Genomic DNA, 12,953 nt, shown 5'->3' on the forward strand with positions numbered 1-12,953 from the left:
TCTATCTGGGAGTGAGAAATCTTTAAAAATTATCAGTGAACTCAGAGAACCATGCAATCAGTAGTTATATATTTTTATATATTTATTTAAATAGGATAATTATAATATTGTGATGATTTTTTACATACATGAGTATGGTACCGGCACAAAAACAGAAACATAGATCAATGAAACAAAATAGAAAGCCTGGAGATAAATCCACGCACCTATAAGGTGTTCACCTTATCTTTGACAAAGAGGCAAAGATATACAATGCAATGGAGAAAGGACAGTCTCTTCAACAAGTGGTGCTGGGAAAACTTGTCAACTATGTGTAATAGAATGAAATTAGAACAACTTTCTAACAGCATATACAAAATAAGCTCAAAATGAATTTAAAGACCTAAACATAAGACCAGAAACTATAAAACTCTTAGAGGAAAACATAAGCAGAACACTCTGTGACATAAATCACAGTAGGATCCTCTATGGTTGCCGTATTTTTAAAGAAAACTTTCTGATAGTTCTAAAGAGGATCAATGATACCACAGGGATTAACTTTAAAACAATCCTAATAGTAGTAATACTATTTTTCAGGTCAAATTTCTATCAGCCTTTTAAGTCAATCTTAGGCAATAAAATATTTACCTTTTTAGGATTTAGCTTTTATTTTTCTCTCTTCCTTATTAGTTTTTGAAATATTTGAAAAGATCTACCCAATTTTCTGGAAAACCAGCCTTATTTCCCATTGCTTTAAAGACTAAAATAGATTCTTTAATTTTAAGCACTAATATTTTTGGTAATGCTGATAATCTTATCTTTGAAAATCTGATATGTTCCTACATGAATGGATTTTTGTACATACGAGTTTTAAAACATTTCAGCATACATATTACTCCATAGCAGCCCCAACAGCACACAGCTGATACTCACCACCACTTTTCCTTTGTGAGCTCTCACTGTTGCTCCAAACCACTGATTCGATTTAAACTCTATAGGTTCCTTGGTTCCATTAACTCTTATCTTTCTGTTGTCTGGCAAGGAGGACACATAAATCGTTAATCATTGTAAGACTTGGCAGCCAATTAAAATACGTTATAATGAATCTGCCCATTAAAAAACAATCTCCATACATATGAGGGGGCGGTTATTTGATTAAGTCTAAGCTAGACCTTCCACTTAGAAAAATACCAGTCAAATGGAAATACATATTTGAACATGACAGTTCCTACCTTAAAGCATTTTTTTAAATGACTTACATTTTCAAGGATAAGGGTACTACAAACTTGATGTAGACTCTGACAGTCTGGAATCTACACTTTGGTCATTGATTTGTATCAGATGGAAGACCAAACATTCATAACTACTCTGAGGGGCGGTCCTAAGATGGCAGAGGAATAGGACGGGGAGACCACTTTCTCCCCCACAAATTCATCAAAAGAACATTTAAACGCTGAGTAAATTCCATAACTACTCTGAGGAATTCCAAATCTTTTCTGAAAGTAAAACTACCTGGAATCCCCTTGGTCCAGGAAGCACAGCTTTCTAGGCATGGCTTGGCTGGAAACTTGAAGGATTCCAGGTTCCTGGTTTTTAACTGAGTAACATATGTCTATGCAGCCACAGAAAAAATACCTCAACACAGCTTTATCCACACTTGGCAGATGTCAGCACGAGGGGACCATCTGAGTAAAAACTCAACCCAATTATGACACACTTCAGGTCTTAATAAAAAGCAAATATCTTTTCTTTCACTCCTGTTGCCAATCGACTTATTTCCCACGTGGTTCTAACCACATGGTTCTAACTGAACTTCCTCAGTAATGGTTAATGAATTTCAAAAAGACATTTATACTAAAGCATCTTATTAGTATGTGTTCTCTTTGGTATGCATTTTGCTTTTCCCTCCTTGACTCTATAATGAATGCATTACAAATGAACTTTTAACTTCTATTAAGTGAGGCCAAAGTATAAATGTAATTAACATTCCGTTGAGTTTACATGTGATTACAGACTTTTCAAAGAAAGAAACTATATATATATATATATATATATATATATATATATATATTTAGTCAATCAAAAAATGACACTTTGAAACGTCAGAAGAAAATTGTGAATTTCCTTCTTTAAAATATTATGCTTTAGACATTTCTGAACTTTTAAAATATAAAAGGCAAGTTCTGGAAATCCTCACCTAAAAGGCACACAACAGGCAAAGAACTGGAGCATCTTACAGATTAGAGCATAACGTTGAAAACATAAACATTTCTGGGACTTCCCTGGTGGTCCAGTGGTTAAGAATCCTCCTTGCAATGTAGGAGATGCAGGTTTGATCTTTGGTCAGGGAACTAAGATCCCACGTGCCGTGGAGGAAACAAGCCGGTGTGCCGCAACTACTGAACCTGTGTGTCTGAACCCTGAACAACTAGAGAATCTGTGCACCTCAACAAATGATCCCGCATGTCGCAATGAAGATCCAGTGCAACCAATAAATATTACAAAAAGAAAATATAAACATTTCTATTTGTGTCTAGGCAAGAAAGATCATCCCTGGAGAAGGGAATGGCTAACCACTCCAGTATTCTTGCCTGGAGAATTCCATGGACAGAGGAAGCCTAGTGGGCTAATAGTCCATGGGGTTGCAAAGTTGGACACAACTGAGTGACTTTCACTGTCAGACCATTTTTCTAGATTCCACATATATGTATTAGTATTGGATACTTGTTCTTCTCTTTCTGATACCTTGATCTGCAGGCAGTGACCTTTCTGACCTTCCCAGCCCCAGTCTTTCCAATGATCCAACATATACTTCTCAGTCTGCATGAAATTCCTTCCTGGCTATAATACTCTGTGCTTAGTCATTCAGTCATGTCTGACTCTTTGTGACCCCATGGACTGCAGCCCACCAGGCTCCTCTGTTTGCGGAATTCTCCAGGCAAGTATACTAGAGAGGGTTGCCATGTCCTCCTCCAGGGGATCTTCCCGATCCAGGGATTGAACCCAGGTCTCCTGCATTGTGGGCAGATTCTTTACCATTTTAACTATCAGGGAAGCCCAAAGTGGTTTCTATTTGCTGACCAAACTCCTGTGACATGAGGCAATGCATTTCAGATAGGACCACACATCCCTCTGAAGCAGAAGGATGGCATAGGTTACCTGAAGTGCATTGTCAACTCCAGAGAACTCTTGGAAGGGCCAGTGGGAGATGGTGGAGCCATTAGTTACCAAAGCAATTCTCTCCTTGGTATATCCCAAACTAAGCCAAAAGCTAGAGGAAAGTTTTATAGTGACTGCATGTGATCTACAGCTTCTGAAGTGCCAGGAGGGGCGAATTCGCATTTAGAAACAAACCCCATTCTTGCCAGAGATGCTCACAGTGCTCAAACAAACCTTGTGCACAACAGGACCCAGGGACCCCACAGAGACTAAGATAGAACTGTCTTTGAGCACCTCCTGTGGAGGTACGCGTCGGCAGTGGTCTGCCACAGGGACAGGGGCTCTGGGTGTGGATATGGCATAAGTCCTCTTGGAGGAGGTCGCCATTAACCCCACCATAAGAGCTGCCAGAACTTACACAGGATGGGAAATTGATTCTTGGAGGGCACAACAGAACCTTGTGCACCAGGACTCAGGAGAAAGGAATGGTGACCCACAGGAGACTTGCCTGTGGGTGTCTGGGAGTCTCCAGAAAAGTCCTGGGTTGGTGGTGGCCTGCTGCAGGGTTGGGGCACAGACTGTAGCACTACATGTATGGAATCTTTTGAGAGCGGTCATCATTATCTATATTACCTCCACTATAGTTTGGCCCCAGGTAAATAGCAGAGATGGAACACAGCTCTACCCATCAACAGAAAATTGGATTAAAGATTTACTGAGCATAGCCCTGCCCATCAGAACAAGACCCAGTATCCCCCTCAGTCAGTCTATCCCATCAGGAAGCTTTCATAAGCCTCTTATCCTTCTCCATCAGAGGGCAGACAGAATGAAAACCACAATCACAGAAAACTAACCAATCTAATCACATGGACCACAGCCTTGTCTAACTCAATGAAACTAAGAGCCATGCCGTGTGGGGCCACCCAAGATGGACGGGTCATGGTGGAGAGTTCTGACAAAACATGGTCCACTAGAGAAGGGAATGGCAAACCACTGCAGTATTCCTGCCTTGAGAACCCCATGAACAATATGAAAAGGCAAAAAAATAGGACACTGAAAGATGCCCAATATGCTACTGGAGATCAGTGGAGAAATAACTCCAGAAAGAATGAAGAGATGGAGTCAAAGCGAAAACAACACCCAGTTGTGGATGTGACTGGTGATAGAAGCAAGGTCCGATGCTATAAAGAGCAATATCACATAGGAACCTGGAATGTTAGGTCCATGAATCAAGGTAAATTGGAAGTGATCAAACAGGAGATGACAAGAGTGAATATTGACATTTTAGGAATCAGTGAACTAAACTAGACTGGAATGGGTGAATTTAACTCAGATGACCATTATATCTACTACTGCAGGCAAGAATCCCTTAGGAGAAATGGAGTAGCCATCATAGTCAATAGAAGAGTCCGAAATGCAGTACTTGGATGCAATCTCAAAAACAACAGAATGATCTCTGTTCATTTCCAAGGCAAACCATTCAATATCACAATAACCCAAGTCTATGCTCTGGCCAGTAATGCTGAAAAAGCTGAAGTTGAATGATTCTATGAAGACCTATAAGACCTTCTACAATTAACACCCCAAAAAGATGTCCTTTTCACTATAGGGGACTGGAATGTAAAAGTAGGAAGTCAAGAAACACCTGGAGTAACAGGCAAATTTGGCCTTGGAGTACAGAATGAAGCAGGACAAAGGCTAAAAAAGTTCTGCCAAGAGAATGCACTAGTCATAGCAAACACCCTCTTCCAACAATATAAGAGAAGACTCTACACATGGACATCACCAGATGGTCAACACCAAATCAAATTGATTATATTCTTTGCAGCCAAAGATGGAGAAGCTCTATACAGTCAGCAAAAACAAGACCAGAAGCTGACTGTGGCTCAGATCATGAACTCCTTATTACCAAATTCAGACTTATATTGAGGAAAGTAGGGAAAACCACTAGACCATTCAGGTATGATCTAAACCAAACCCCTAACGATTATACAGTGGAAGTGAGAAATAGATTTAAGGGACTAGATCTGATAGACAGATTGCCTGATGAACAGTGGTTCATGACATTGTACAGGAGACAGGGAGCAAGATTATCCCCAAGAAAAAGAAATGCAGAAAAGCAAAATGGCTGTCTGGGGAGGCCTTGCAAATAGCTGTGAAAAGAAGAGAAGCCAGAGGCACAGGAGAAAAGGAAAGATATACCCATTTGAATGCAGAGTTCCAAAGAACAGCAAGAAGAGATAAGAAAGCCTTCCTCAGCGATCAGTGCAAAGAAATAGAGGAAAACAATAGAATGGGAAAGACTAGAGATCTCTTCAAGAAAATTAGAGATACCAAGGGAACATTTCACGCAAAGATGGGCTCGATAAAGGACAGAAATGGTACGGACCTAACAGAAGCAGAAGATATTAAGAGATGGCAAGAATACACAGAAGAACTGTACAAAGAAGATCTTCACAACTCAGATAATCACGATGGTGTGATCACTTTAGAGCCAGACATTCTGGAATGTGAAATCAAGTGGGCCTTAGCAAGCATCACTACAGACAAAGCTAGTGGAGGTGATAGAATTCCAGTAGAGCTATTTCAAATCCTAAAAGATGATGCTTGTGAAAGTGCTGCACTTAATATGCCAGCAAATTTGGAAAATTCAGCAGTGGCCACAGGACTGGAAAAGGTCAGTTTTCATTCCAATCCCTAAGAAAGGCAATGCCAATGAATGCTCAAACTACTGCACAATTGCACTCATCTCACATGCTAGTAAAGTAATGCTCAAAATTCTCCAAGCTAGACGTGAACTGTGAACTTCCAGATGTTTAAGCTGGTTTTAGAAAAGGCAGAGGAACCAGAGATCAAATTGTCAACATCCACTGGATCATCGAAAAAGCAAGAGAGTTCCAGAAAAACATCTATTTCTGCTTTATTGACTATGCCAAAGCCTTTGTCTGTGTGGATCACAAGAAACTGTGGAAAATCCTGAAAGAGATGGGAATACCAGACCAGCTGACTTTCCTCCTGAGAAATCTGTATGCAGGTCAGAAAGCAACAGTTAGAACTGGACATGGAAAAACAGATTGGATCCAAATAGGAAAAGGAGTACGTCAAGGCTGTATATTGTCACCCTGCTTATTTAACTTATATGCAGAGTACATCATGAGAAATGCTGGACTGGAAGAAACACAAGCTGGAATCAAGATTTCCAGGAGAAATATCAATAACCTCAGATATGCAGATGACACCACCCTTATGGCAGAAAGTGAAGAGGAACTGAAAAGCCTCTTGATGAAAGTGAAAGAGGAGAGTGAAAAAGTTGGCTTAAAGCTCAACATTCAGAAAACAAAGATCATGGCATCCAGTCCCATCACTTCATGAGAAATAGATGGGGAACCAGTGGCAGCCTTTATTTTTAGGGGCTCCAAAATCACTGCAGATGGTGACTGCAGCTATGAAATAAAAAGACACTCACTCCTTGGAAGAAAAGTTATGATCAACCTAGACAGCATATTAAAAAGCAGAGATGTTACTTTACCAACAAAGGTCCATCTAGTCAAGTCTATGGTTTTTCCAGTAGTCATGTATGGATGTGAGAGTTGGACCATAAAGAAAGCTGAGCACCGAAGAATTGATCCTTTTGAACTGTGGTGTTGGAGAAGACTCTTGAGAGTCCCTTGGACTGCAAGGCGATACAACCAGTTCATCCTAAAGGAAATTAGTCCTGAATGTTCATTGGAAGGACTGATGTTAAAGTTGAAACTGTAATACTCTGGCCACCTGATACAAAGAACTGACTCATTTGAAAAGACCTTGATGCTGGGACAGATTGAAGGCAAGAGGAGAAGAGGACGACAGAGGATGAGATGGTTGGATGGCATCACCTTCTCAAAGGACAATTATTAAAATATATATTGGGAGTTTGGGATTGACATGAAGACACTGCTGCTGCTGCTGCTGCTGCTGCTGCTGCTGCTGCTGCTGCTAAGTCGCTTCAGTCATGTCCGACTCTGTGTGACCCCATAGACGGCAGCCCACCAGGCTCCCCCGTCCCTGGGATTCTCCAGGCAAGAACACTGGAGTGGGTTGCCATTTCCTTCTCCAATGCATGAAAGTGAAAAGTGAAAGTGAAGTCGCTCAGTCGTGCCCGACTCTTAGCGACCCCACGGACTGCAGCCCACCAGGCTCCTCCGTCCATGGGATTTTCCAGGCAAGAGTACTGGAGTGGGTTGCCATTGCCTTCTCCGATGAACACACTACTATATTTAAAACAGATAACCAATAAGGACCTACTCCATAGCACAGGAAACTGCTCAAAGTAAATAAATGAAAATCCAGATGATTTTTTTTCAAAGGAAGAATCAATAGATTTCATATGTAAAAGAGTCCCCAAATCAGTAAGAGAAAAAGACTAAATTTCAATCGAAAATAGGTCTTAGGACCTAAACAGCTACTGTAGGGATGAAGAAATCAGATACTTCATAAATTCATGGAGCGATCCTGAATCTCAAATTAAAACCATCACAAAAACACCAATACAGTATACTAACACATATATATGGAATTTAGGAAGATGGCAATGACGACCCTGTATGCAAGACAGGGAAAGAGACACAGATGTGTATAACGGACTTTTGGACTCAGAGGGAGAGGGAGAGGGTGGGATGATTTGGGAGAATGACATTCTAACATGTATACTATCATGTGAATTGAATCGCCAGTCTATGTCTGACGCAGGATGCAGCATGCTTGGGGCTGGTGCATGGGGATGACCCAGAAAGTTGTTATGGGGAGGGAGGTGGGAGGGGGGTTCATGTTTGGGAATGCATGTAAGAATTAAAGATTTTAAAATTTAAAAAATAAAAAACTAAAATTTTAAAAAAAAAAAAAAGAAATTCCCCTTATCTATAAAATAAGACTACTGTTCAACTATTAAAACATGTATTAGGAGTTTGGGATTGACATGAGCACATTGCTATATTTAAAACAGATAATCAACAAGGACCTACTCCATAGCACAGGAAACTGCTCAATATTTTGTAGAAGAATTTGAAAAAGAATAGATACAGGTATATGTACAACTGAATCATCTGGATTTTCATTTATTTACTTTGTTGATAGTCTCCTGTCACTTCAGTTCAGTTCAGTTGCTCAGTAGTGTTCAACTCTTTGTGACCCCATGGACTGTAGCACGCTAGGCCTCCCTGTCCATCACCAACTCCTGGAGTTTACTCAAACTCATGTCCATTGATGAATAACAACATTGATAACTGAAACTAACACAACACTGTAAAATTAACTCTACTTCAATCTAAAATTAAAAAAATACATATATATGACAGATTTAGATGCATTAATATCAAATATTGTCTATAAAATATATTTTCGTATTTAGCTTTTCTGAGCCTTTAAAGAAAAAGTACAGGAAGATACAAGGTCTTATGTAACAAACACTTGTATTCCCACCAGGTAGAACTGAACACTAAAGTTTTTTCACAGTTACAGACATCCCAATACCCTTTGACATCTATCTCCAGTTCTACTCCCCTCCCCCTCCTTCTCCAGAGGTAGCCATCATCATGAATGTGAAGTGTATACTCCCAAACACTTAAAAAACAATGTCCAAGTAAAACACAGGACAGAGGTCTGCAGATATCCTCCATAAAGGATGGAGGATCAGCACTTCAGGCTTTATACTCTCTGTGGTCTGTCAGAACTACTCACCTCTGCCTCTGTAGCAAAAGCAGCCACAGATAATAGTTTTTAAATTTATTCATTTTTAATTGCAGGATAATTGCTTTACAGTATTGCACTGGTTTCTATCAAACATCAACATGAATCAGCCATAGGTTTACCCATGTCCCCTCCCACTTGAACATCCCTCCCACCTCCCTCCCCACCCCACCCATATAGGTGACAATTTGTTTTTTTTTAAATTGATATGTTATTTAAAAAATGGATATGTATTTTTAAAAATGAGCTTGGCTGTGTTCCAGTAAAACTTGACTTAGGGACAAAGAAAGGTGAATTCCATGTAATTTTCGTGTGTCATTTACATATTACTCTAAAAATATTTTCCCCCAATCATTACAAAATGTAGAAACTATCCTTCACTTACAGATAGACACAAGCAGGTGGTGGATCAGATTTTGTTGTGGTGTGTCAACAATTTACTGTTGACAAACTATTCTTTTGTGTTCTTTTGAACAGAAAAAGGTAGTATTATACTATCTGTATAGAAGAGGGTATAATTGTGTTTAACATTCAATTTTATGTTTTGGGGAGATAATCCACGTTTTGATGATTAGTAACAGGTCCGACTCATTCTTTTAAATTCCTGTGCAGTATTGTATTCCATTGAATAGCCTTCTGCATTTTATTTATCCATTCCATTTGCCTATGAACATTAGGTGTTTCAGTTTTTCTACTATAACAAACAGGTGCCCTGCGAGTCCTTACACCCATCTTCTGCATATGGAGAAGAGTTTCTCTCACACCAGACTAGAAATAACGTTGCCAGGTCATAGACAATCATCATATCTGTTTATCAGCTATGGCAATCGACCTCCAAAGTACCCAATTTCCATGCCCACTAGCAAGGAATGAGAGAGGGACTGTCAACTCTTGCCACTGCAGGACTTTAGTCAGTCTGGAGGACTATGGAATGGTCTTTCATTTTTTCTGTTTTCATTTGCATTTCCCTGATTATAAGTAGAGTTGATCATCTTTTTATGCTTATGGACCATATACTTCTTTCTTCTCTGAATTGCTAGTTCATATCCTTTCCTCATTTCCTGGTTTAATTTTAGTCTCATTGATTGGAAGAATTCAACATATATTCTGAGTACTGATTTTTTCCCCACATATATGTTGCTAGTATCTTCTCAATCTTTGCTAGTGTTTCAACTTTGTTTATGTGGATTGTTGTCCACCCAGAATTTGTTTTTATATAGGATGTGGCATGGGTGTCTTATTTTCAGTTGGAAAGGCCTGTTGTCTCAGCACCACTAACTGAAAAATCCATCTTTTTTTCCCCTGAATTGTTGTCATAGCACCTCTGCGATGGTACCTCTTGACATAGCTGGGGGAGTCCAGCATGACCTGGCCCCCCACCTGTCTGTCCAACCTCATCTCCCATTTTCCTAGTTTAGACACACCGCCTTTCCTAAACATGCCCAGGCTTTTCGGTCTCCTCATTGCATATGACTGTCTCCTCACTCCCACTGCCTGAAATAGTCTTTCCGCTGTTTTCTGCAAGGCTGCTTCCCTCCTGTCACTCAGGTTTTAGCTCAAATGCCACTTCCTTCGAGACTCGCTCCCTAAGCAGCTAGCTCATCCCACCCTAAGTCATTCTCTCCTGTTACCCTTTAGACTTTTCTTCACAGCACTTACCATTCATTGAGATGGCTTTATTTATTAGTTTGCCTGTTTACTGGCTATCCATTCCCTTCCAGATATACAAGAATCCCATGAACAGAGATGTCTTCTGCTTCACCTCTGTACTCTCCACTTCTAAAACAGTGCCTAACACGTAGTGGTTATTGAATTAATTACCAAACTTCCATCTATTCATTCAGAAGCTTGTATAGTATATTGTTCAGTATAATCCTTTAAATTCAAAATGTTCTGTGTGTGGGTGTGTAAATGTATAGACCCAGAACTGTTCCTGATGGTTTTCTTGAAGGCAGGGAGTGTACATGTTTTATTGACTTTTTATATTTCAATTGTGTATATTTCTGTACTATTTGAGTTGTTACAGTGAACATTGTTACATCTTTGATCTAAAAAAAGAAAACCTAAAGATAAAAACCTAGAGATTTGGGGACTTCCTGGGTGGTCAAGCTTCCAATGCAGGTAGGGGTTTGATCCTTGGTCTAGGAACTAAGATCCTGCATGCTGTGCCATGTGGCAAAAAAAAAAAAAAAAAAAAAAAGAAAAGAAAAAACAATCAGATCTGTAGGCTAATCTGAGTGATGGGTGGTGGCAATCAAGTAGATTTGGTTTGTCTGACATTTCTGGGCTTTGAAGCTGTCTCTCTAAATTGATAGCTTTGGTCTCTGGGCAATCAAGGTACAACCCAGTGGGTGGCTCTTTTTTCATGAGTATTAATTTCTGAGCAGGAGTGAGGGAGTGTAGGTATGGTGCACACATGGGCCACAAGCAGATTTTTCTAATCTCCTTGAGTAGAATGGGGGGGATTACACAAAGTGAGGATAGATCACCAGTAGAGAGAGAGCTGAAACCAACACAGGTGCAACCAAACTCTGTGGCAGATGGAGGACTTTTGAAAACTATTATAAAGTCCTCAGCCTTGTCCCAGAAAAACAGTAAGTTTCCCTGTAACTTCCAGTCATCACCTTCCGTGTTTCACACTAGGGATTTTCTTCAAGCTGTTTCAGGAGCTGTCCAGGCATTTTTCATCAGGAAAAGGGGAAAGGAAGTCTTTAACTGTTTGTTTGTAATCTTTCCCTTGATCAGCATATGCTATAAATGTTTCATTTAAATTATACTATCAGAGAACAAGGAATAGATCTATGTAAAATTCAAAATGAAATATTGGTAGCCAGAGAACTCTGTGTCTAAAAAAAACAAATAAAAGAAAAGAATCTGGATCAATTTTTATGTCCGGGAAAATGAAACTTCCAAATGAATGCTTCCTTATATCCCCAAATCACAATTAAAAACCATGAAAGAATACCTCTTCAGACTTTATACTCTTGATCATCTTATTGTGAATTTTCAAGTCTTTAAGGAAATACCACACTAATTCATTTATCATTTAATATTAAAAAATGTGTTATTCTTCTCCCCACCAGTTGTATTGAGATATAATTGGCATGCAGCATTGTGTAGGGCTTCCTTGTATTAGGGCTTGCCTGGTAGCTCAGATGGTAAAAGAATCTGCCTGCAATGCAGGAGACGAGGTTCAATCCCTGGGATGGGAAGATCTCTGAAGAAGGAAGTGTCTACCCACTCCAGTATTCTTGCCTGGAGAATCCCATGGACAGAGGAGCCTGGTGGGCTACAGTCCGTGGGGTTGCAAAGAGTCATACACAACTGAGTGACTCATACACACACACTGTCTAAGGTGTGTGGCGTAACGTTTTGGCTTACATGCAACATGGCATGATCACCACAATCCATTATCTCATATGGACATACACACACACAGAAATTATTTTCCTGATGAGAGCTCTTGGGATTGACTCTCTTAACAACTTTCATCCATGCCATATAAAAGTGTTAACTATAGTCAACATGGTACACATCACATCCCTGCTGCTGCTGCTGCTAAGTCGCTTCAGTCGTGTCTGACTCTGTGTGACCCCACAGACAGCAGCCCACCAGGCTCCCCAGTCCCTGGGATTCTCCAGGCAAGAACACTGGAGTGGGTTGCCATTTCCTTCTCCAATGCATGAAAGGAAAAGTGAAAGGGAAGTTGCTCAGTCATGTCTGACTCTTAGCGACCCCATGGACTGCAGCCTACCAGGCTCCTCTGTCCATGGGATTTTCCAGGCGAGAGTACTGGAGTGGGGTGCCATTGCCTTAGTACTTACTTATTTCATAATTGGAAATCTATATCTTATGACCCACTTCTCCTATTTGTCCTGCCCCCCATCTCCCACCTCTGGTAACAACAAGTTTGATCTCTTTTTCTGTGAGATTTTTTTCTTAAGATTCTACATATAAGAGAGATCATATAGTATTTGTCTTTCTCTGAAGGACTGATGCTAAAGCTGAAACTCCAATACTTTGGCCACCTTATGCGAAGAGTTGACTCACTGGAAAAGACCCTGTTGCTGGGAGGGATTGGGGGCAGGAGG

The 12,953-nt window shown here is 40.1% G+C and overlaps 1 protein-coding gene across 2 annotated transcripts in view; it reads right to left on the bottom strand.

The window, feature by feature from the left end:
• Positions 1–12,953, bottom strand: part of ITGA8 (integrin subunit alpha 8) — a 201,004-nt gene that overhangs the window by 170,609 nt on the left and 17,442 nt on the right. For both annotated transcript variants that reach the window (XM_069547566.1, XM_069547567.1), the window contains exon 3: positions 913–1,013. In XM_069547566.1, coding sequence (XP_069403667.1) covers positions 913–1,013 — 101 coding nt within the window. The remainder of the gene's footprint in view (positions 1–912; positions 1,014–12,953) is intronic.

This window comes from Ovis canadensis, chromosome 13, assembly GCF_042477335.2.
Source record: "Ovis canadensis isolate MfBH-ARS-UI-01 breed Bighorn chromosome 13, ARS-UI_OviCan_v2, whole genome shotgun sequence".
Taxonomy (NCBI): domain Eukaryota; kingdom Metazoa; phylum Chordata; class Mammalia; order Artiodactyla; family Bovidae; genus Ovis; species Ovis canadensis.